This window comes from Meleagris gallopavo, chromosome 1 (assembly GCF_905368555.1).
Source record: "Meleagris gallopavo chromosome 1, MGAL_WU_HG_1.1, whole genome shotgun sequence".
Classification (NCBI taxonomy): Eukaryota; Metazoa; Chordata; class Aves; order Galliformes; family Phasianidae; genus Meleagris; species Meleagris gallopavo.
Window position 1 is genome coordinate 115280749 of NC_139404.1, and position 26931 is coordinate 115307679.

Below are 26931 nucleotides of genomic sequence, written 5' to 3' on the forward strand. Positions count from 1 at the left end.
GATTCTCAGGGCCGTAAATGGTAAAAGCTTATTGATCACACAGTTGTTGATATACAGAGATGTGAACCACTCAATAATCCTAATGGAAGAATTCATTTCAGTGACTAATACTTTTTTTTTTTTAATTTCATTAAGGTCATTAAGGTAGAAAACTTAGCAATATGCCTGGAAAACATGTTAATTTTAGTATTTCCCTCAGTTAGACAATACACATGCTGCTTCCTAAAACACTGCAAGATTTGGAGGGCAAGCAATGATTTGAGGGACTTGTAGGCTCAAGTTCTCACAGAGATTGTCTTTTAAAAACAGGCACAAGGAAATGAAGAGGAATAGCTCAGACCAGTTGGAAGCACATGCTTAAGAACTAAATATTGCAAATGCCTGCTGTGCTCAAGACAGAAAATATCTTGTGCTCATGCTTTGTCCACAAACGTGACATTTTCTTTGAAGGGGGGAAACTCACAAAGTCTGGAATACTTCACTGGTAAAGCAAGAAAGAAACAGAAAGGCGCTCTTCACATTTTTTTCCTCTCTTAAATTACCAAGAAGCTAAACAAACAGAAACAAACCCAAGAAAACCTAAACATACTCAAGAGTCTTAAAGATTTGGCTTATCCAGTTCTCTCTTATTTGTTTTTAATCAATAATAGAATGGAGGTGTTGTTTATGAAGATAAGAAAGTGAATGGCTTGCCAGAGGAAGAGCAGGACAACCCAGCTGAAGTAGAGATTGAATACCATGTTATCATCCTAGCACAAAAGAATAGACAGCTGACATGTAATTAAATCAGAATATTATTAAATTAAGAGGAATACAAATGCAGTCAATACCATTTTATGAAGGACAGGTCTTCCCAGATATTTCTTTTATAAAACTAAAAGTTTGACTGAAGCAGGTGACTGCAGATGTAATATACTTAGATTTCAGAAAGATGTGATTTAAAGCTACAGAGATGTAAAAAAAAATATATAAAATAATTATTCTCAATCCCTTAAAAAAAAAAAAAAAGAGATGAAGAACTGACTAATTGGCAGACAGTAAAATATAATGTTCAACAACGAATCATTACATTGTATCTATCTAAGGCAATTCATTACTGTTAGCCTTAATTAACTACGTCAACACATCAGACTCAAATAAAAACATAAATTCTGAGGATATAGGATTGCACGCTTTTGGGCTTCTAAGTTGCTGAACCACATACAAGTATAATCAAATAAAATCCTACAGTCTAAATTACATATAATATCAGATTAGAAACAAACATTCTGGAGGCAGAAACTGATTAAATACTTTGAAAATTTATAGATGAATATATATATATAAGTATATGAAATATTTCATTATTTCAGATTTATGATTTATTCGTAATTTATATAAAAAGTATGTACATATACTGACCTTTCCCTAAGGAAAGCTTGATCTTTCAGCAGATATTTAAAAAATATTTAAATAAATATTCTGTTCTTTTATTGGCATGTCTAGGTGTTCAGTAAGTTTCAATTCTGACATCACAACCTTGAATAAATTTTACAATTATTAGTACACTAAAAGGAACTGCTGCAACTATAGGAACTGAGCTTTCCTGCTACTCCTTTGGGAGTCCCTGCTTCTGTAGAGATAAACACACTGGCAAGGTGCAGTACAGACAGCTTGCTCAATTTCTTCAGAGTTAGCAAACAAAAGGATCCACTCACCATGGCATTCAAAAGACAGTCCTTATGAGAAATATGTTGTTTAGAGATTAAATCTTGTGTTAACTGCAGATCTGTCCTATGTATAGGTGATGTGGACACGAGCTTTTCCTGCCAATCTTCCTTTGGTTTGTCTTGAGAGAACAGATTAGTAAGAAAGTAAATAGTATGGATACATTGAGAGGTTAGTTTAGTCATTAATGAAGGTCACAATCCATTTCTCAGTCTGCACAAAAAAATTCTATACAGGATGGAATTCAATTAATACTCTGGACATCCATAACAAACTAATAATCCTAACATCACTGTCCTATTGATGGAGATATCTGGGAATGTATGGGGTATATGGGTTATATTAGGAGTTATATTTCATTTTATCCTAAACTAAGAATTTGTAATATATCAAAATTGTGCTTTGAAAATATAACTCTCTTCAGTCACAAAGAATTGTTGGGATTGGCAGGGAACTTAAGCATAACCAATTCCACACTCCTGTCATGGGCCAGGCTGCCACCCACCAGATCAGACTGCCCAGACCCCCAGGGATTGGGCAGCCAAGGTTTCTCTGGGCAGCCTGTGCCAGGGCCTCGCTCTCCTCTGAGAATTTTTTTCTTATACCAAATCTGAATCTACTTTAAGTTAAAAGCCATTATCCCTTATTCTATTACTATCAAACCATGTGAAAATTCAGTCCAGTATTCCAGTACTGGAAGGCCACAACGAAGTCTTCCCAGAACCATTTCTTCCCCAAGCTAAACAAGCCCTTCTCCCATCAGCCTTTCTTCTCATGAGAAGGTGCTCCAGTCCTCTGATCATATTTGTGTCTCGACTCTGCTTGCTATTCCAGTTCTGCTTCTTGGAGAGCATGTCCGTTTAAGTAATGTGTCAAGCATGATCGTTTGTCTTCTAATTAGTAATTTTGAGGAGGGAGAATATTCATCTCTTTCATATGATACAAACCCATGAAACTTGCATTGCACTATTAGTTAAGTACTGCAAGACCACAATGAGAATTGCCTACTGCAGAAGAAAAAAAAAAAAGGAAAAAAATAAAGTATTTTATAGAGAGTTATAGAACTCTGTAAAACTTCTATACGCTGACTCCATGACCTTTGTCTTTTATTTTTAGGTTGCCTTAGTTTAAGATGAGAAGATCAAATAACCGTTTACTACAATGACGATAGTCATAAATATCCTAATTTTATTTGCTGGAAATATATGGGAAAAACAGAGTTGTAATACCACTGTAAGAACTCTCAGGTTCTTTAGAATTTAGTTGACATATGTCATATTTCAGATCTACAACCCAGAATTATGAAATTGATAGCAGAATCAAATTCTGAGGACAATATCTGTTATTTGTGCACTAATCTTTAAAAATCCAAGCATTATATCACAGTAATATCTCTAATGAATTTATTGTCACAGCTAAAATGTGGAAATCTTACACTACTTCCTTAGAAAATATGCATTTGTTAATGCTTATGTATTTTAAAAACGTATTGCTAACTGCACAGCTATAACCTCTAATGCCAGAAATTGTTTTGAATGATTAGCCTTTCTGAATACTTCATTACACATACTTAATTTGGCTTCTGCGAGCATTAACAGTAGATGAATATCATATCCTTGTACCCTGGCAACAAAATAGAAGCCTTTGTTAAGAGTAATTTAAGGTGAAGTCTATTTTCTATAGTGAAGTAAAAAAAAAAAAAACAACAACAAACTATATTAGCAGGATCAAGTTGAATTAATTATTTTATTTCCTATTAGTGTTCATATAACTTAACCTCTCTTTGGTAACATTTTCAATGACAAAACATAATGGAAATTTGGCCAGGTGATAATGGGTGGAGTGACTCAAATGAGATTTAGTAATGAGATAGCTGATGGGTTTTCAATGCAAAGGACATTGTATTCAAACTACATTAACAGATGATTAGCAAGCTTAAATTAAGAGGCAAAAAAGAACAAACACAGTATGAATGCAAACAGATAAAGAGGAAATACTAAGAAAGGAGCTAGAAATGTAATTGATGATGAAGTATTTTCTCAATACTTGGAAAGACTGATATAGATCCTTTATGTACTTCAGGTGAACTAAATATGAAAACCAATTAGTAGAATAAACATCAACACTTGGTGACAGAATTAGTGCACTCTATTGATGTACTCTAGGTGAAGTACTAATGATTTTGAGTCATAGACATCAAATGCATTACAGAGCATATTAGAAGCAGTTTGCAATAACAAGAATAATGTGATTGAACCATTTCTGGTTTAATCTGTAGAAGGAAGACCAAATAAAGGGAAGGAGGACCAAATAAAGTGAATGAGAACATCAAGAAGACATACAGCAACATTTTCCTCAAAAAGCCTTGTAGTTATATTTGTCCAAAAATAATTTATTTTACAAAATCTTATAAAAAAAGAATGTCATGAGCAATAAACAAAAATAATGTGTTGCATGACTGCATATTGTTTATACTTTTCTCAAGCTTTTTGCTTCTTTTCCAGTTACCCAATTAGGTCATCAGACTGTATACAGTGTGATCACAGAAATAAAAATATACCAGCCCTAAGGCACTGACAGTAAATTATGAATTCTCAGAGAAGACATTACAAATAGTGTCCAAAGGAACCACAGGCTTAAAAACTTGTTTGCATAAGTGATGACTCGCCATTATAAATAACTAATACCACCACAGAAATCTACATATAAGAAATATAAAGACTGACCTAAACTTGAGATCAGCTTTTCTAAATGACATTTAACATTGTACATTTAACTGAGGCAACAGTTACTTTGAAAACCTTGTGGAATTTGAGGAATCCTAATAGTCCTCCATTTGTAATATTGTTACCATAATAATGTTCTATTATTACAATTAATTACCATTAATTATTAATTATTATTAAAATTGGAATGTAATACTTTGTTGCACTTTATTTTTAATCCTACTATTTTCTATTTCGTGTCTTTCCAGAATTGAATGCACGCTGGTATGGTGAGTCACAAGTACTAGTATGGTTTAATGCTATCTTTAAAGTGTTTCCACTGAAGGAAAATAGTTTGCTGGATAGTAGTTGTTTTTTACACAGGATCAATGAATTCAAAATCATCAGGATCAGTAACATCAATCAGGGGCGCAGTATGAAAGATGGGCACTCACTTCTCTCACCATTTTGTTGAGATGCAAAATGAGTTCTAAACATCTGAATTTAGAACAAATCTGTAGTTTCTAACACAGTTTCTAATTTTGAATATGTAAACTAGCCAGTATCTTGTTCATATCGAATAATATTTTGATTTTTGTGTGTTGAAGTAGGATCAGAACATACTTTTGCATGAACTGACTATGCAAAGTTCAGTGCCCATGAGTAACCAGTCTGCTATTTGTTAGCCCAAAAAATGGTATTTAAGACAGGCCAAATGTTTCAATAGTATTTAGGTAACTATCAGGGACACTACCGCTGACTGCTGTGAAAATATCTGTAGGAGGACTTGCAGAGGACCTTCTCCCTTCTTCTCTCACAAGCTTCATTTAAGTTTTGGTTCAGGTGTCCTTTTTTTGTTTCTGAGTTATTTTGTAATTTTGCTTTTACTTGGTTGAATCTTAATTTGTTGAAATTACTTTCTTAGATGTGTCAAATAATTATGGACTTGCTTAGCAACCACTGAGCTCACTCTGACTACCTTCAATGAACCTCACTTGCTGGAATCTTGCAGGATGTAAATCCCTGTTGGTGAGCTCCCTGTCTGTGCCTGTCCTGTAGTCATTCTCAGTTCTGGCCTTTTCTGGCCATGTGGTGAAGACTGCAGCATTATCTCTTATGGGTGCTGCTGAGGTCCAGCTGCATGCAGGCTTACACTTGTGAAGAGATCACTTCAATTCACATAGAAGGTGAAGAGCATATTTTTTCAAGATAAGATATTTTTCAAGATGTAAGATAACTTCTATCTGCTTGTGACTTGCAGGAGTTCATGAACGGCTTATGGAAAAGGAAGATCCACAAATGCTTGAAACAAGAGAAGGATGCATGACACCTTCCTACCTTTTCATTTTTTACAGAGACATTTACTGAAGTAAACTTTAAAAAGTCCCTTTGGCTGTAGCAACTTTTGTAAAGGAGATTTTGGAGCTAGTTCCAACCACAATATGTCCACTCTGAAGTGCTTAAGTTGTCTCTTGTAATGGATTTTAAAATTGCTCTAAGTATGCAAACCCGTTGTTCCAAAGCTTGGTATTTCCATGGCATGGACTCATGCTTCCCCTGTGGGCTTCTTATCATCAGATAAATTAGTCGTAGCAACATGGTTTCAGAAAGACAGGTGAAGCCCACTTCACTGTTGTAGATGATGGCCAGGTTACATCAGAAAGAGAATCAGTATTCATGCTGCTGGATAAATATTGTCACCATTGTCAACAGTAGAATATAACAGCTCAATCTTGTGAGGTGGCCAACACTACTCATGTTGAAAGATATTTAGTGCATTACAGAAATGCTAAATCCTCAGAGACTCAAATTGAAAAACACCTGTCTTCTGGACCCAAACTGTAACCATAATAGGATTTTTACTTTCAGACAGCCATCTAACTTCTAAGCCATAAATCCATTGCCAAATCCTTTTTTTTTTTTTTTAATATTCTTTCAGCAAAAACCACCAAGTTTTTGAGTTTTTTATTTCATAATTTTAGAAATCTCTTTGTAAAAATTAATGTTGACAACAGCAACATTGCAAGAATACTGCATAGACTTTTTCTGCTGCAGTTCCCATTACTATTTCGTAACAACAGTTCTTTAAGATTCCTCTTTCCACAGCTCTACCAAGCACCATCCCTAAGATTAAATTTTCCAGATATTTGGGTCAACGGATGTATTCGTTTATAAAATCCTGAAAGCTATCCTTTACAGCTCACAACTAGTACTAAAGGAGTGCTTCACAGCTTATCTTTTAACATTCTACCTTGACAATATCTGGAAAACATCCATTATTTCAATTGTCTAATAATATATTCAACATCCAGTCCTTTCAGGGAGACTTCTCAGAATGAAGGTCATTAAGTTTATTGCTCCCTTTTGACATAAGTTATTTAAGTTTAGACCCTCACTCTAGAATTATAGATGCCATAATAGCACATTATTTGTTTATTCAAACCCCAATACAGTAAGTGAGAAAATAATTAGGCAATTTAAAGGGCAAGTTTAACGAGTAGTGTCTGTTTTTTTTATAGAATGCTCATAAAGTTGGCTTGTAAAATCAAGTTGAAAGGTAGTAATTCATAGGGAAAATGTAAATGTGAGATATTTTTTCTTTTCTTGCAAAAATAGGGTAGAATCAGCTTCCAGGTAGAGAGATTGAAATTTATAAACTTCATTGAGGATCTTTCCACCTTTTCCTAGAAGACTTCAATTGTTTAACTTCTAGGAAATTTTATGGAATTAATTTATATAATATGTTTTCAGCATCTGTAGAGAATGTAAATGTGAGAGAGACTGAAGAGTAAAGCAACATATTTTAATAGTAGTAAGTCAAATAGTAGGGAACATACAAGTCAGGCATCAATTATTTGAAGGGTTTTTTAGCATCTAAGATGAAGGAAAACTTTACCAGATAAAGGTTTTGACATATCGATCAGCAGAGCTGCTTGAAATCAGTATATGATTTTTAGTGTCAGTTTTTCAGAATAAATGTTGTTATTTAAAATTCGAAGTGTTTGCAAACATTTATTTTGAAAGTGTGAAATTCAGAAACTGCTGTGAAGCCATTCTCGTGCAAGACTTCAGCTGTTTACCTCTCACAGCTCTCTCTAGAGCCTCTGTTTCTTTCTGTAGTGTCTAGCCAAGATATTTTTTGAAACAGATGCAGGACACACACTTTCCTGTATGAGAGAGGTCAATAATAGTCTAACAGAATTATCCTGGGGGATGAGAATGTTCCAGTCACAATTTTTACATTCTTTCGAGAGTGAGTTCTGATCAGTGTACTAAATGCCTCCTGGCTCACCCAAGCCTTTGATATTACTTTGAGAAAAATGTCTTTCCTGATTATCAAAATCTCTGCTTAGGGCAATGTGACTTATGTTGTACTTATCCGTAAAGCTTTTCCTTCATTCACTAGCATTTCTTGTAATTAAAGAATTTCATTCGAATAATTTGCACCATGGTGTTGTTTTGAGACTTAATTTGATTCTGTTCACATACTATTAAAAGAATATGATTGGAATTTATATAGCCAGGCCTGGAGAATTTAAGCTTTTCAGATACTTTTCTCTGAACCAGTAAAGTAAAAAGTTGGGGTTTTTTTGTTTGTTTGTTTGCTTTTCTCCTAATAAATAATTTTGCAAGTATATATTACAAGCTATTACGAAATTACCACCAGTGAAGCAAGTATGGAATTATGTGCACTTACCTATACGTGCACATTATTTGATATGTGTTACTGCTACAGCTTTTATCACAAAACTCCCAGAAGTTAGTATAATCAGACAAAAGTTTCTTCATAGATACTCTACACCACAGAGTACAGAGTCAGCCAGGCATTCCTGGCAGTGGTTGGGTCTATCTGGGAGGTATCATGCAGAGAAGCTCATTTCTTGTAGACAGTGACTTATTTTTACACACTATTTGTTGTAGATCCTAAGTGAGATTAGGACATCTGTTATGAGCTTTGTGTGTTATCATAGTTTCATTGTTCTGCCAACTGCACCTCACCAAGGATGTTTTGGCACCCTGTGAGTTTACCAAGGATACAGCAAGGCTCAGGGCCCCTGCTGAAGTATGTATCCATCTCTATCAATATATTTACTTGGGTTGCCTTTGTGACAGCTCCATCTGATGGTGACCTCTTGACCAGAGTCAGCATCTCGTCTGCAAGTAATCTTGTTTCTGTAAATTTATCCTCAATTGCTGTTTTCTCAACAAAATGATAAATAATACTTCAGTATATGAAGTATTAACTGAATCTCTTCAATTATCATTAAATGAGGTCGATAAATAATTTCCAGAAATATGTGTTCTGCACCAAGTCCACTACAGAAAACATAGAAGCAGCCTTTGTTCTGCTTGTATCATTTGAGATCAACACCATCTTCTTTATTATTTATGACTCTAATAATTATATTTGTGTAAAAAAAATCTCCAAATTAGATAAACTGGGGCTTAATTAGGTAGCAGCAACTATGCAATTCTATGTAAAAAAAAAAAACATGGCTTACATTTCACCATGAAGTTACTTTACTGTTTCTGTTAAGAAGATAAACTCTCTGCAATTTTTATTTCTCATAAGGAAGGAGTAATTTTTTTCTATTAGTTTGATGAGAACATGTTCCATGTGCAGAACTGAGAGAAAAAAAAATAAAAAGAGAGCAGAGGTTGTTCAGAAGCTATGATTCAGCAACTTACATGCAGAACTTTAAGCATGATGATGGGTTTGAAAACTGAAATGCTGAAGAAATGTTATGAGTTCACACTATGAGGAAATTGTCATGTGTAAATTGGAATTTTAAAACACTATTTTTAATTATGATGCTCTTACTTAGATGAGTGTATATGTATTAAATTCATTACTGTATGTAATTTGCACACGCTGCATTTGAATTTAATTTGTAGTCAGCTGTCACAACAGAATAGAAGGAGGAATAAGATTATTAGTGGATGAAGTAGAATGTAGCCATGTAAAGCAAAGAATAATCAGATAAGATAAAATCTTCAAAATCATTCCCTGATTGAATAAAAACCAGAGGCAAAACTGAGTAAGTTTGAATTGTGTCATAATAGGAGAGCAGATAATCTCTTAGGTCACCAGAAGCTAAAAAATTCTGCTTCCAGAAATTGAAGTCACCACACTGATTATTTTGTCTGGAGAGGAATACAAAACTAGCAAAATACAATAAAATAAAATTATATCATTATGAAACTACACATTGGATACTAAGACTTAATCAGTATATCATAGAATCATAGAATCATAGAATGGCTTGGGTTGGAAGGGACCTCATCAAGCTCCAACCCTCCTGCCACATGTAGGGCCACCAGCCTCCATATCTAGTACTAGACTGGGCTGCCCAGGGCCTTATCGAACATGTCCTTGAACACCCCTAGGGATGGGGCATCCACAACCTCTCTGGGCAGCCTCCTGTTCCAGCACTTCATCACTCTCTTGTCTCTTATCAGTATCAATGGGAGAAGGTTAGATCCCAGTTTAGCATGAAAGAGGTCTAAAGATATGCTTATGTACTACAGTAAAACTAAATAAATTAATATGGTATTTGGCAACAAGTAATATGCATCTGCATTTGCATGGGTGATACATACTAGTTTTACAAGTATCATTCTCGATAGTTTACACATGGCTGGGACTTCCTTTTTTTCTGCATTTTTCTTCTTACTGGGATAGTGATATTTCTATGTGATGACTTTTCTCCTGTTTAGCTAATTCATAGATATTCACTGTATTTTGGTGTATCATATGAAATCTGAATTTGTGAAAAGAAGAAAATGAAGACAATGCAGATTTCTGAAAATGGCAATAATCAGGAGCAGCTTGGCAATCACGTTGGCCAGCTTCCTCAGCACTTGTGGATGAACATCTACAGGCTCAAGGACTGGATACGTCCAGTTTGTTTGCATGTTCCCTAACTTGATCCTCCTCCACAAGGACCTTAATACAGAAGATTTCTGAACAGGTTATCTGTTTCCCTCAGCTAGGATTACAACAGAAGATCTATTCTGTGTACAAACACTACCTCATGACATCTTCCTCCATATGAAATAGTTTTAGAAAGTTACAGATTCACATGAATTGTATTTACAGGCCACAGCACAGAGTTGAGAAAGAAGGTACATCACAAAAATCACAATGAAGTGAGAAAGAGCAAAAATGATAATTAATTTATTTAGGTTCCATCAGCTACTTTTATTAATTTCTTATCTAACAAAAATGTTTACTATTTTTTCTTACAGCATTTCTTTATACAAAATATTTCTTCATAATACTTAGCTCTGCTGTAGCAGTTGTAATTTGACGACTTCAGAGTACTTTGTAAATATTGATTTTTGAGCCTGAAGGTCCTGAATAAAACTTATAATATTAAAATTAAGTATATATACTATGCAGTGCTATACCAATGCATATTTATACATGGATATTTTGAGATATGCAAATATATACATATACATACACATATGTATATTTATCTTTACCTATATCTAAATACTCAAAGACAAAACAGAAGCATTTTTATTGTTATCACTGTCTAATATTCTGTATGAATACAAGCATTTACACAGAATCACCGTGATGTGTTCTTTAGTGAGTTTTTCCACTTTCCTGTCCAATTTCAAATAAAGTATACAAAAGAGGTGGAGTCCTGTTAGCATCCATATGGATGGATAAGTTGCAGACTATTTTTAAAATTTTCTGTATATCAGGAAATTCACATTATAATCCACTACAGACTTCCCTATTTTAATTATTAATAGAATGAGTCATTTCCACTGGTAAATCTATGTATGCCCTTATACACAGTTGGATGTTCCAAACTACCCCTAGTAGTGGTCTAATTTCCATATAAGGTGCAACTGCCAGTATACTTTGTCTCTTGCTACTGTGCTTTTTTCCCATTTATGTTTGTTTCTTCTTTTTTTTTCCTGTTCTTTACCTAATACTGACTTTCATATAGTTCTTGTTCTCCAAGGATAGGTAGTTAGCTACCAGAGTTTCCTCTACCCTTGGTACTGGGGCAACTTTCTGTCAAATGTTCATCAACCACAAACACATTATTTTCTGGCTCTGTCAGAAGACTCTCCTGGCAGCTGCTTAGCATGTTCCAAGCTGATTGCTAATACTTCCTCCAATCAGCTGTCTTGACTATTTATATAAATATTTTATGAATTTATTTCAGTCAAAAGAAGCCAGATTAGCTTAAGTCATTGTAACAAGCACTCCTTGCTAACCTGCCTCTTTTGATCTGCCAACAAACCTGAAGGCCCAGCAACGTCTTTGGTGGGCACAAATAGAGGGGCAGAGGATATGTCTGTAACCTTGCATTAGAGGAGAGGTATCTCCTCCACATGCTCTTTCTGTTCTGACACATCTGCTGTAAGTAATTTATCTCAGGCTACCTTTTAGAGTTCTATTAAGTCCCAACTTCCCCTGCTTCCAGATTTACTTCTTTAAATTAAATTCTTTCCACTGCTTCTACATTCTAGTGTTTCTTTTTTCCTGCTATCTCCCCTGTGCCCCTAACCTCTGAGTAACTTCTGTCTGCTCACAGGTGTCCCACTTATGACTCATCTTGTTACTGCTCTGTATCACTAATCACTGTGACTCTCAAAGACTCTAACACTTCCAGCACACCCTGCTGTACAGCAAGACAGTGCTTTAATGCCAGATTCTCAGTTTTCATTGTGTCATAGTATATTTTGGCTAGCAGTGGAAGCAGTAAGTCATACTGAAACTACACTGTCCCTTAGAGTAGATTCATTTCTCAGACAGAAATTAAAAAGATGTGAATTAAATATTTATTTCTAACGTTCATCTGGGTATTATATATTTCCCCAGTAAGTTAAGATTAATATACTTTGCTTTTCAGGATAAATTAAATTTACAGATTAGATAAGATTTCAGAAATGCTCTGTCATGTACAATAGGCTAGAATCCATTAATGCTAATATGGGCTCCATTAAACCTGCTTATGAAAAATCAACAAAACAGCAAAGAACTGGAATATGTTCATCACGGTGAGACTACATAAAAAATTTTAATATAAAATTTCGTGTCTCAGTCCAGCAAAAGCATATATGTGCAATTCTGTCTAAACACAATGTAAAAAAGTGTTAAAATGCATATCTGTGTGCCTAGATATGTGTATATTCATGAAGACCTACATATATCTATGTACATAATAAAAAATCAACAATGAGCATTTTTGTATCTCTGGGCAATCTCAAAAGTTTGCGTCTGCTTAACTCATCCCAACCACTACTTGATTTGCTCACCTTTTCTGCCTCTTGCTGTCTTTTTGTTCTGTGTATCTCCTCTCTCCTAGCATGTAAAGTTTTTCATGAGACAAAGCATGTATATTTGCAGAACACATGCCTGGGAACATGTGTAGTATGGACTTGAAAATGTCCTTTCTCCCTGCAGCCATATTCACAGGGAACAAAGTTGTCTTATTGTTATTAAATACACAAACAAATTATGGCAGTAGGTATTCAAATCAGTTTGTGATTTCAGTTTGGAATTCCTGCCTGTGGCTGAGTTGTATGTTCCTGGAGCATAATCATTTACAATTTTCACCATCAGCTGCCTGAACTGAGAGTCACAACAGTAAAAACCATTGAAACAATAAGTGTGCTAGAACTATGAGTCAGGATGAGATAAGCAGATGTACACTTTCAAATATGGCACTGTATTAATATTCCTAGTCTGATAATCTGTACGTGCATGGAGTCTAAATGCGCTTGTATGAAGTCTAAAAATGTCAGGAATTGAAGAATGGTATTCCTACCAGCCTGAGGAGCTTAAGCTGGAATAGGTTATTCTATCACACTGCATTATCCCTTCTAATTGAGGATTGCTTCTGACATACGTATTTTTTACTCTTACCATTTTACATTTCCCTTTTTAATAGTGAGTTTACTGATTTTTTTCTTTTTGTCGGTAAGCTGCAGGTATATCTGTTTGGTGGTGATAAGTATGCCTTTGAGAAACTCTCACCTGTTTTCCATGTTCTATTATTCCAGGATTTCAGAAAGCATTATTGGTCTGCTGCGTCATGCATTTCCAGGTCATCTTAAGTAGCCAAATTACATTTTTATAAATACATTTATAACCTTCTGGATCATACATATACATTCTGCATCAAAAATCTGTACAAAACACTGAACCTCTAGCAGTGTAAGTGTGCATGTGATGATAGCTATAGAGAAGTATTGTATGAAATCTCTTAGGATTGCTTTAGTAGTGTGGTCACCAGCAGTCACAGTGAAAACTGTGACTAACACCAAATGGAACAAAATTCCTTTACAAGATGTTTACTGTAAATTACTGCAATGCCTCATCTAAATGTACATAACTACAATACATGTTGGGGCAGTAGACAATCAGCTCCATGTATGCAAGGGGTAATGTCATCTTTGGCACAAAGAAGGGAAAGATCTCTGCACTTGTAAACGTAGTACATGGCATTGAAATAGTGTTAAGGCCAAAGCAAAGGCCAGCTTATTAGTACTGGAAAAATACACAGTAGACTGAAAACATTTTTGAATGATTAAGCACATAAACATGCCACAGCATCCATCCTCCATGTAAGATGATTATTTTTGGTCAAAGCCAATTTTAGTCCAAGGAACTTCATCCAGGTTGAGTCAGGAAAGTGTCCAGTCAGCATATCTGCATTTCTTCCCAAAGGCTCTGCCTGGGGGACAATCAAATGAGAGGGATTGGGTATTCATCTAATTTAATAACTCCTAATCTCCCTAGGGGAACAAAGTATAAGAGGAAAGGGATCAGCTAATTATAGTTAATTGTATTAGCCTAGAGAGAGTGATTAACATAATTAAGATAGCCTTGTGACTAGTAGCTCTATGGCAGAAATGTGCTCTTGAATGCAATAGGTGAAAATCAGATTTAAAGGAAAAAAAACTAACTAAAATTTTAAACTTTTTTTTTTTTTTTTCCCAAACATGTGTCAGTTAAAGTGCACAAGATTTCCTTAAACATCTAATGGCCATAAGTGAGAAAGAAGAAAGGTTAATCTACTGGAAAGTGTACTGTGTGAACAGTGTGAGAGAGGTAAGCGTACATCTGTTGCCTGGTAACAGAGCATTTGGCCAAGGAAACAGCTACTGGTGCACCAAGGGAAGACAAGGTAAACATCAACTAGACTATAGGTTTTCTTTGGTATCCTGTATTTTTTTTCCTTTCCTCTCCCAGTGGATTCAGTGTGACCTTATGCTGTGAAAGCCAAATGTTTATCATGGTATAATTTCTGTCTTGGGCAAAATGTGAGGCTGCTTTTTTCCACACATTTCCTGCGGTCTCTCATGCCAGCATGACAATAATATAGTGCAATTTTAAACTTAGAAATCCCAAAAAGGCACATATATAAAAATGTACAAGCCTACTGACCTACTTTCAGGTCAGTAGTAAGGCAGTAATCCTCATCTCCTATCTTTATGACACCTGGGAATGTAATAGCTATGTAAGGGAATTTGTAAAACTTAGTTCATATTTTTTTCAAATTTTTTATTAATTTTTCCAAAGTAATGGAGGGCTTCCACGTTCAGAGATAACAGAAAGAAGACAAAATGTTTGAGGAAAGTGTGCATATCTCTAGGAGTTTCCTGGATTCTATTCCCAGATACACATGCATATGTTTTTGTTTTATATGTGTATTAATTTAAATGTTTATTTAAATGAGCTTTCCTCTTAGCTAGAATAAAAAGCAGTACAAATTGCTCATAGAAGATAATTTAAGAAAAAAAAAAGAAAGGGGTAGATCATGTATAACACAAATAAAAATTTCCTGTGATCTTGATTATTTTTATTTCTTTAAATGAAGATTTGTCATAGATAAAATGATTTCAATTTCCCTTCACCTAATTTTTCGGCTATCTCTCTTACTTTCTTTCCAGAAATAAATTGGCTCAATATAATTAATAATGTTTCTGCTTCTTCTCTGGTAACTGAAAGGCAATGGAACAGAGTTGACTATTTAAACTTCCTCAAAGTTTTGACCTGTCAGTGGTTTAAATCTATACCTTTGTTTTCATTAAGAGAAGCAGTGGTTGCTTGCTGCTCTAAATCTTGTATAGTTTTATCAATTCAAAAAAAATAAATCAAGAGTAAAAGCTTGAAAACTCTTCTCTGCCTTTGTATCAACACAGTATCATAAAGAACATGCCTTGTGCTCTGTGAGGCTGTCAGCTTAGGAGACACCCAAACAAATGGTTTCTGCAGTCTCAGTACACAAATTTACAGTAATATTGATGAAGAATAACATTTCAAGGGGAACGTGTGCCTGATCCAACAATTTACACAGGAGTTCAAGTCTGATGAAGCTAAAATACATTTGCTTTTCATCAAGGTACCATGCAAAATACTCACTCACTGTCTGTCTGGGATTTTGTCATTTGAGTGAGCTTTGCAAGAAGCTATGAAGATAAATAAATAAACAAATTACGTTTCTATTAAAAAGAGCCATTGTAAAAGAAACCCTAATTGTAGGGCAAGTTCAAAAGGATCAGAAGTATTTTAAAAATAAAATAACAAAAAGTGATTTTGTTATGATCTGAAAATGCTACAAAAGATTTATAGTTAGAATCCTAATGATTAAGAATGCAATATTCAATTGATAGTTTGATAATTTTATTTTAAAGTTAAACAATATTTTTAAAGAGAAAATGTTTATAAGAATGTCTGTGTGCATTGCAAATACACCATTCTTAGTGTTTCTATTTTTAGTACTTTTCAGAAATGAAATTATATTCTGGAAGTATATACATATTAAAAAAAAACACGCAAAACCTCTAAAAAGTTAAAGAAAAAAGAAACAACTTATTTTAGCCTGCTGCACCAGGCTTCTTGCAAGAGTTTATCTGTTTTCCTTTAAGAAAAGCCTCGAAAAATAAACAGACATGGTTGACTGACCTAACATAACTTGTCTTCTGTAAACTAAATAATGCTATAATAGTTTGCTTTAGCTTTTTACAATCAAAATCTTTTTCCTGTAATGCCATTAGAGATTAAGAAGGAGAGGAGGAGAAAGTAAAAAGAGACAAGAGGTAAATGTTTCTAAGCTGACAGACAAGACTTAATCTAAAACAAATGATGAATAATATCTTCAACCAAGCATTTCATGCTTTGATTTACACAACTTCTCAATCAATCTGAACTGTGTGGATGATTTAGAAAGGTGTGGATACAAAAAGATATATATGGATGTTTCGTTGGCTGTCATGCTTCCTTCTTACCTAATAATTTCATTTTAACACCAAAAATCTTTCTCTCTTGCAATTGAGTAATGATTTTTAGAGATCATAAATTCTCATCAGTAACATTTACTTCTTAAAGCTTAATTGGTAGCTGTAATGGAACAATATAGCTGTTTCCTATAAACTTCACCATCTAGACTAACTTGTTAAAAATTATCAGCATGGAAAGCATTAAAAAAAAAGTTTACCTTCTTCTAGTTGCCATGTCTCATCTAACTCATTGGTTTGGACTGTTAATGAGTAGAATAATGCCTGAGCTTCATTGTTAGTTTCAGGACCAAGATGTCCAGAGACAAAAGTGCCTCCAGGCAATGTCTGGTAACATGCTCTGTCACCTTGCAATAACTTTTAGCCTTTTTTACAAAGATCTGCCTCATGAAATAATTTCTGCTTGCTGAGAAAGCACCTGAGAGCACCTTTTGTGCCTGCCATGCACTGTGTAGGCAGAAGCACCTGAACCAGTTTCTTTGGTTCATTTTTACAGAAAAATATTGTTAGAAGGAGAGTAAATACAAGTATAATTGAAAAATGAGAAAAATTACCCAAGATACTTAAGTTCAAACTCCAGTGATTCATGTAAGTTGATCTGTTTATAATGAGATATAACTAAGGAAAGGACAGGATGTGAGGAATTTGTTAATGAAAATAAGAATTCAGTGTCTGATTTTGTACAAAATGTTATAAGAAAAAAGGCAGTCTGGTTGTGGAGTTGGAAAGATGCTAACCGCAAGAGAACTTTGAAGACTTTAAAAGAGAGAGGACAGTAGTCAAGGCTGGAGAGAGAGAGCTACTGCAACAATTTAGGCTGCAGAAAATAGAACCTCATCTCTTCCCTTTACCCTAAAAAAAACAGTTAAATAAAAACCATCAAATTTAACTCCCTCAGTGGAGGGTTTCAGAATGTCAAATCTCTTCAGATGCTTTCTTCATCATAAAAACTAAAACTAAATTACTTTAAAAAGAAAATTGTATTTTTTAGTGAAAACTTTTTTATTTACAGCTATTAAAATTGCTAGATGTATACTTGTACATTTCTTCTGTCACCAGAGAGAAACTTGCTGAGAATTTATTTGCTGATTTGCTCTTCGACCTGAGCTATCAGCTAGGGTTTTGTAATTCTATCTGTCTGATATGGAGCCAATCAATTTCAGTAACATTATGTAGGTGTGCAGCACATGAGGTGGTGTATTCTTGGCAACATAATCCTCTTGTGCATGGTTAGTCCCTGCTGGTACTCCTTGCAGTGTAGGTTGCTGTTTCCTCTGCACTGTAGACTCTTATTCTCAAGGGAATACTCCTGCAGGTCCTCAGAGCCAAGCAGCACTAATTACAGTTGGGACAACTCACATAGATCCTGTAGTTCTGTAGAAGGCAAGAGCAGGATGTCTGCTCAGAAAAGAAAGAGAAAACGAATTATAGGGAGTGGTAAGGTCTTGGTTCCTTGCATTTTCATAAAAATATGTATTGAACTGTAGAAGAGATTTCAGTACTAAACATACTCTTCCACATTATTGTACAGATTGCCTTCAGTGTGTTCTCCATCACTGAGCTCTGAATTTCCTTAGTATACCGTGTTTGGTTCAGGTAAACAACACAACAGAATTGTGGTCTTTCACAGCATATTCCATACAGCCATGGGGCCACATCATGAGCAGGGATAAGGCAAACAGTTCCCATCTCCCATGAAATCTCATGATTGCTCAGAAACAGATCAGTGATTTTATTGATTTGTTTGTTTATTTACAATCTCAGTAATATGCCTGAAGCTCAGTTTTGATGGAACTTCTAATTGAAAAGACAGGATGAAAATTTCTCACCTGCTCTGCTATATCTTTCCTGAAACACTTTGGATTGGCAATTAGATCAAGAAAGATTTCCTGCTTTTTTTACAAGCACTATCCAATACCTCTCTGTGATGGCACATAGTTCCTTCCCTTTGCTAGAACAAGAATATGTATATTTCACATAGAAAATATACTACACTGATACGCAGGGATGAGGTAGCAAAATCAGGAGAAAATCCTGTGATGTTGAATAATGTAATCTGAGTTCTCTTGAATGGATAAGCAGTCTTAGGTAATAGATGCATCTCCTAATTGGCCATTTACTCCACAAACTTGATTCCTCTGCCTCGGTGAACATGTTGCCTAAAGGCATGCCTAAATGTATACTTGATTGTACGCTGCAGATAGTGTTAAAATGTTAACATTTTCATGCCATTTGTGGAGAAACTACAAGCTACTGTCAAGCTACACACCTAATCTGGTGTGGAACTTGTCTCCCTTTTATTTTTGTCTTTTTCTGCCTTTCCTGATCAGAAAAGTATGCCTGGTAAGTGATTGATGGAAGTGTTATTAATCTTTTGACCACTTCAGTTTAGGTATGAATTTGAGGGTGAAAGGGGGAGTAGCAGACAGGCAGGCTGCCAAGAAGTTTCTTCCTGAAGCACATCCCAGTGCTTATTTCCAGCACAACCTTGCACTGAAGCTCTGCTCCAAAGTGGTCCCTGTTTCCTTCCCTGTTGAGAGATGGTTTGGGGCTTTGGGAAGGGAATTCAGGAAAGCCAGGAAGCAAAGAAGCCCTACCTCATGCTCAGGATGCAGCAACCACCTGCAAGGAGCAGGGTGAACCTAAAAGAAACCATGAAGATGTAGAATTCATTGACCACTGGATATCAAGCAATACTTGCTCCTGAGGTAAAGAAAAAACATTTACAGGTCTATAATTTTATTGTATCAAGTTCTGCACGCTTCTTATTGCCAATATTAAAAACAAACAAATAAAGCCAACTTTTTTTCTTTTGGGAATATCTGCAGAACATCCTCAGCTACTGTGTGTGTCTGGAGATGTGTGTACCAAATAAATGATCAAAATCTTGGAAGACCCGTAGAGACCTCACCCTGTACTGAAATCAGCTCTTTAGAAAAACAAAAATATCAGAAGGATAGGAACACAGATAAAAAAGCAGAGCGGTACCTTGCCTTGGGAGATTAAAAATATTCTGGCTCAACGCAACTACTAGGCTTAACCTCAGAAAATGTATCTTGGTAAACAGTCCATTACACATCTGAATTGCAGCTTTATACTTTTTAGGTGCACTGTTCAGGTGCTCTGATCTGTCTTGAACACATCCAAAGTCCTTGACTGTGTTAAGTAACCAACCACTTTTACATCAGCTTCATAAAATCACTTGTATTCCTTCCCTGCAGACTGCATGAACAAGCTATATGCTTACTCAAAGTAATCAATCAGCATCACACAGAAACAAGTAAAATCTTTCAAATCTCTCTGAAGACTCTGGAGGCTCTGGTCAACCTGTAATAAATCTCTCTTGGCATCCAGGAATCCAGAGCATTTTGCTTTTTGATCTGAAATTGCAACTAACAATTTCTCTTACAGAAAGTTAAATCAATGAGATGATGGGAGCTATTTGAAATAACCATATATCCATTGAGAAAACTCATTAGAGAATACCTATAAGCATATACTCTGATATAATACTCCGCACAGTTATTGTTCAATACATTAATGATTTAATTGATGCCACTGTAATTACTGTAACGGATTCTTTCACATATGTTTCTTTCAGAACTTATAAAGCTAGATTGCTAAGCCAAGTATTAATAATCTTGGGAAAGCTTTTGACTTTTATATTTGATCATATGAAAAAATTGCAATCCTCCTACTTGAGGCACACTTAACAGTGCATGTGTCCAAATTGGTGTCTTCTATTCCTTCTAATTTAACATATCAGTACTCATTAAAATACACCTTATCTAACTACATTATAATAGCTGGCAAGTAATTTTATAACAACAGTAAATGAGTTGCCATCGTGCATCTAATTAAAAATTCACTTTTATATTGAAATTAATCTAATGAAAATGAAATTGTGCTGATAGTATTCAGTGCTTCTGAAATACAGTATTCCATTAAATATGCATTAGCCATACATTTTTTGCAGGATAAATTCTGATAGTAAACTTTAACATATTGAAAACAAAATTTTGAAGTGCAGGTTCTTCCTTTTCCTGGATGTATGTTCCCCTAAAATCGTGGCTTCCTTTCCCACAGGGGAAGAAACTTCTAGAAAAGATTTGTTCCAGTTGCATAAAGAGTGCTACTGTCAAAAGCAAATCAGGCACAACGAAGTGAGGTATTTTATGCACTCATTTCATGTCAGATGCTCCACAACAGCTAAGCATAATTTACTTCAGATTTAACAACTTCCATCCGAAAAGAGAGGAAAGATGTTACAGAATATAATACATAACATTATAAAAAAATATTGTTAGATAATTTAAATTTTTTCCATTTCCTTGTAAGAAGACAAAGATGAGCGGTAAACATTTGTTCCTGAGCATATAAAAGGAAGGGATTAACTGTCATTGACAACTACCAAAAATTATTGGAATGTCATCTTGTTGCTCAAGTTTATCAAAGTTTCTGCAAAATATAGAAAGAACAAACATACAGAAGAATTTTCCACGTATTCAAGAAATAATCAGATGCTTCAGAAGATTTTCCATAATTTAAGGAGAGTTCGTTATTTGTGATTAAAAAAAAAAAAAAATCTATCTACTAATGTGGAGAGGATTTTCCTTCCAATGAGTGATGAGTCTTAAATCCAAGGGTAGCAATATGGGTAAAAATAAGATATCCAGGAGCAGGTTTTGTTCTGATCTGGTACCGAAAAAAATGCTAAAGTCTTTTAGTGAAAGGAGAATGGTAAGCATTGAAATCTATTCATAATTAAATGAATTAGGTCACCTTTGTTGGTGGAAGGGAAATAGAAAATGTAAATAGTCCATCAAAATTCATTTTCCACAAACAAGGGAAGGTATTTTAATGTGAATGGGTCTGTTTTCAGTTTTACAACAGAATCTTTTAAATATTTTGGACCTTTATGTTTTTTGATGTTAAACTCTCTTCTTTTTTCTTTTTCTTAACACATAAATCTTCACAGTAAGATGGTACTTTTATTGAAAACACAAGATAATGTAAATCTGGAGAAATCATGGAGTTTAAATTAATTTGTTTATCAAAAGCTTAATAACTAATATTCCTGTTCATTTCTAGGTAATTTTTCTTTAAGCAAAGAACAGTCATCAGTGCTATAGATTTCTCCTTATTATTGATGAAGATTATTTTTTAAATGCTAAATGTTTGCAAATCTTACACATTTTACATCACAAATAAACAGTAACAATTAACAGTATGGGGGCTGTTGCTGCATTATATCCTGTCTGCTTCAAAATATAGTAATCATATTTTACATTTAGTTTCTGTCTACATGGCTGGCCCAATAAGGATACAGTTACTATTCAGATCTGATTTTTTATTTTTCAACCAGCTAGTTAGATCATCTTTTATCTGTAGTTATTTCATTCATGTTTCACTGTTCAAATCTTTTTTGTTCATTTTAATCCAGAAAATGAAAACTCTTTTCAGAAGCAAAGAATTGCTTAAGCAGTGGGGACAGTTGAATGCTTCTAAAACTAATGTTGAAATGATTTTAAATGCTGTAAAACATTTTATGAAAACATGATGTTCATATTATCATATTTCCAGGAAAAAAAATCTGAAGTTTAAATAAAAATATTAACAGAATTAAAGAAATTTCTCCTACTGGTAGTATATTTATATAAATCTTAATATCTTCCATAAACTTCACATGTCCACACCATCTGCTCCCAGATTCATTACTACTTAGCATCATCTCCCTATTTTGATCCTCTTGCAAGCTCTAAAACATTAACTCTTTCCTATTAGCAGAATTGAAAAGTAATTGTTGCATAATATTTGGAGTGATTAGAATTAAGGCCTAATAAAAAGATCTTGTGACAAGCTATTTGTGCTAAGAAGATTTGCAAAGCCACATCTAGGATGAATGAATATGAAAATGAGACCTGATGGTCTGATGTTAAAGAATTTTTAAGATTTTCTAATTATTAAGTGAACAGAAGTTTCATAGTTTTTTTTTGTTTGTTTGTTTGTTTGTTTTTAGGAGAACTTAAAGAAATATGAAGGAAACATAAAATATTTTGATTCCTATTCAGTGATGGAAAATGGACAATGGAGGAACACTCGGATGCTGGTGCACTCGTATGCACTAGGAAGCATGATACGAGCTATGTAAGGTTAATGAAGGCATGGAAATAGCAATAGTGAGTATTACAGAAATGAAAGGAAAGCATTTAAAAAGACATCCTTCTACACCACCATTCTCAGTCTGTGAATCACAGACAAATGAGAGTGAAGGAATTGGACTGTGACTTATATAAATGACAAAATGGCTTGGTAGTCTAGGGAAAGAGATAGAATTCAAAGAACAGTAAAGTCATGAGATTAAAGGCATGAAGAAGGGAAAAAGAAAAAGGAAGAAAAAAAAAAAGTAAAAAGGTGATTAAAATGGCAAATATGAAAAGACAGATAATGTTCCAGAGAAGTCTGAGGAGTTGGAAGGTAATAGAAGGAGTGAAGGAAAGCAAGATAGGATCCTGTGATAGAAAACCACAGAAATGTTTAGTTAATTGATCTTCGTGAGAGAGAGGGGAAAGGAAAAGTATCATATTTTGATGCGGCTAAACCTGTAGAAGATTTTCTTGTCGCCCTTCACATCTCTTTCCAGATTCAATTCATGAGGATCTTTAGCTTTTCTAATACTATCCTGGTACACTATCCCCATGTTTCTCCAGGATCATTCAACATTTTTCCACATCTTATATGCTTCCTTTTCATATTTAAGTCCAGTTAAGGGCTTCTGGTTCTTCCGTGCAGCCACCCTGCTTCCTTTCCTTCCATTCCTGCATATTGGAATGAAGCATTGGAGAGGGTGATTCTTGAAAAGCAAATCTTTACCAGACTTTTTTTTTTTTTTTTCCCCAGCTGTATCCTACTGGATTCTTTGAAGTAGATCTCTGAAGTGGTCAAGGTCTGCTCTCCTTTGTCCAGGATGTGATCCTGCTTTTTACCTTGTCTTCTCTGAAGATCCTAAACTGCACTGTCTCATGATCACTACTGCCAAGGCTGCTGCTGACCTTCACTTCCCTGACAAGTTTTTGTTCCTTTAAGAATCAGGCCTATCAGAATGCCTTGTTCTTTTCTTGTGGGTTCCTTAATCAGCTGTGATAGGAAGATTTCACTGCACTTCTGAAGCCTTCTGTGCTTTGCTGTGCTGTTCCACCAGCAGGTATTCGGGTGTTCCCCATAAGAACTGGGGCTGGAGAATGTAAGGCTTCTCCCAAGTGCCTGAAGAGGCCTCATTTACTTCTTCATCCTGATCAAGTAGTCCATAGCAGAAATTTGCAAAAACATCATTTACATAGGTCTCCACTTTAATTCTGACGCAGCTGATGACTGGTTCATTGTAGATATGTAAGCAGAGCTCAGTGCATTCCCACTGGGGATCAGTGGAGGAATCAGAGGTCTGCACTTCTACCTCCTTAAATTCTCAGCCAGTTTTCCTAAATAGTCTGTATCCATCCATCACAGTGTTACAGTTGTAGCCCTGTAATTGTGTGCAGACCTCTGATTCCTTCACTGAGCCCCACAAGCACATGAGAGGAGTATCCTGTCACTCAGAGTCTCCAGAAAAGGTATGAGAGTTTTCCCCATGACAGTGTCCTGTAGGCCATGCCTTACTTATGAGCACATACTTGATGACTCCCTTCAGCGATGTATTGCTGTTTATAAGGACTGACTTCAAACGCTTACTTTCTATACCAGTCCACCATTTCCTGCTCTTTACATAGCAGTGGAAGAGCTGCAGGGAGCAATAATCCAAGGACCAGACAAATTTCATAAGACTTACCATTAGCAATTTGCTCTGGAAACAATATAATAGAATCATAGAATCATAAGATCATAAAGTCATAAAAAGGTTTGGGTTGAAGAGAACTTAATAATCATCTAGTACCAAACCCTCACCAGGAGTACAAACACCTTCACTAGATCAGGTTGATCAAAGCCTCATCCTCTCTGTCCTGGATGGGACATCCTTGGAGCTTCTCTGCAAAACAGTTCCACTACCTCACTTTTGAGTAAAGAATTTCTTCCTCAAATCTTATCTAAGTCTATCCTCTTTTAGTTAAAAGTCATTATCCATTTTTCTATCACTACACTCTCTCAGTTCCCTATCACTATACCAACTCTCTCAGCCTGTCTTCATAGGAGAGGTTCTCCAGCTCTCTGATCACCCTTGTGGTCTTCCTCTGGATCCACTCTATTAGGTCCATGCCCTTCTTGTTCTGGGGACCTCAGGTAAGGCCTCATAAGAGCAGAGTAGAGGGACATGATCTCCTCCCTTGACATGCTGGTCACTCTTCTTTTGATGCAGGATACAGTTGGCATTCTGGGATGCAAGCTCACATGGCTGGCTCGTGTTGAGTTTTTCATCAACCAACACCCTGAAGTCCTTTTCCTCAGGACTGCTGAAAGGCAACTGAATCTGTAAGGTTATGGGACGTATTAGAATTAAAATAGCCAGTGCTAGTTGCAACAGAAAAGTAATGGGAGCAAACTGTAAGTAGAAGCACATGGATCAGTCTGAGAGAAATGATAGAAGATGATTTTCCAGCTCAGGAGTCCTCAGAATGGAGCAACAGGGAAAAGTGTGGAGCTAACAGCAGCCCAGAGAAAGTCCTGCTCACACGGCTGCTTTCCAGCAGCTGGAGTGCCACCGGGGACAGAGTTAAGAGATGTGATTCATCTTCTCTTTGTAATTGGAGCTGACAGAAGCTGCATGTTTTTCTGACAGCATTGGCAGAGCATTTGCTTGTTCTCTACCAGGCTCCCTGTGTGCCTGTGGGAACCCACAGTGCAGACCCTGGAGGTCTCCACGTGTCAAACAGAGCTGATGCCACTCTCAGTAGAGGGAATGCACTCATGCTGACAGCAGTGCTTTGCAGATACTCCTTTGCAGATGTGTATGAGTGACCATACAAAAAAATTCAAAATTACCTGCTAGCGTAGTAGGATAATGTCACTATGTCAGTCCTGTAAAATCATTCCAAAATTATGTTTGCAATGTGCTATGAGAAGAAGAGTGGTAGTTCATTAAATGGTTCAAGTTACTTTTTAATGACACATTTTCATTATAGTCATGTTTTTAAAATATTTTTCTAATATTTTTTATGTGTTGCTTTTCTTTTGTAGTTGATGTTGCATGTAAGATGGAAATGTAGTTAAACAGGAGTCTATATTTAATCATTTAAGAAGAGTTTTTAAGTTAATTATCTTGCCCTGTTATTTAGACTAAATAACAGTGCCATCTGCTGAAAGGTAGTAGTGACTTGCAGGAAGAGTTTGCAGTTATTGTTCTTTATTATATAGAAAGCATAAGAGAGAGGGAGTGATAAAAAGAAAGAAATTAAAAGTAACCTGAAGAGATAAAGATGTAGAGGTACAGAGAAGGGGCTTCAGTAGAAAGAGGATGAAAACAAAGCAAATCAAAAAGCATTTGAATATGAAGTATGACGTCAGAGAGAGAGAGGTTTCTATTTATGACAGTATTGATTTCAGGTTTAAAACACCATGACAACATAGATTCATTAAACTGACCTTCCTTGTCACAGTGCATCATCCCAACGGCTGTGATCTGCCCCTATGAATAATTTTCATCACAAAAAAAATTGCATGTAAAGTTCTTTTAATCAAGATAAAATGATAACAATTAATTGGGATGCAGTTTTAGTCTTTGTAAAAAAAAAATATTCTACTCACACATTCTAAGCGGTTTCCTGTTTTCTTTTTCTTTTTTTTTTTTTTTTTTTTTAGATTATTTTTTTTATTAGTAGTTTCTGGAAATGAAACAAATATCAGACGTGGAAAAAAGTATTGTATGAAAGAAGCACCAAAAAGAGAGTATCTGTTGCTTAAGCATCAGCCTGTTAACTCTTGTACTCTGAAAATTTCATAGAATATGGATAATTTATATACTTTCAGTTATTCAGTGAAAGATGGATATGTGAAAGTAATCACATCATACATTTCCTCTGTTTTTAATCACATTATACCTTTTTATGCAGATTTTCTTCCTGTATAACTGCGTTTACAATTCAGGCTTTTGAGCATGAAAAGCTGTATGGTTGTCACAATGAATTTAATTACCATTTTTGAATCCTAAGAATTGACATCTAACATTATATTTCGTTTAAAAGTTCTAGTTACAGAACTTCCAGTTCTAATTAAGGCATCAAAATGGAAAATACTCTGATTTTATCATTCACTATAT

The 26931-nt window shown here is 35.1% G+C and overlaps 1 protein-coding gene across 1 annotated transcript in view; it reads right to left on the bottom strand.

The window, feature by feature from the left end:
* Positions 1 to 21082: 21082 nt before the first annotated feature.
* Positions 21083 to 26931, bottom strand: part of LOC109363693 (maestro heat-like repeat-containing protein family member 2B) — a 169012-nt gene continuing 163163 nt past the window's right edge. The window contains exon 31 of the mRNA XM_085224092.1: positions 21083 to 21143. Coding sequence (XP_085080218.1) covers positions 21083 to 21143 — 61 coding nt within the window. The remainder of the gene's footprint in view (positions 21144 to 26931) is intronic.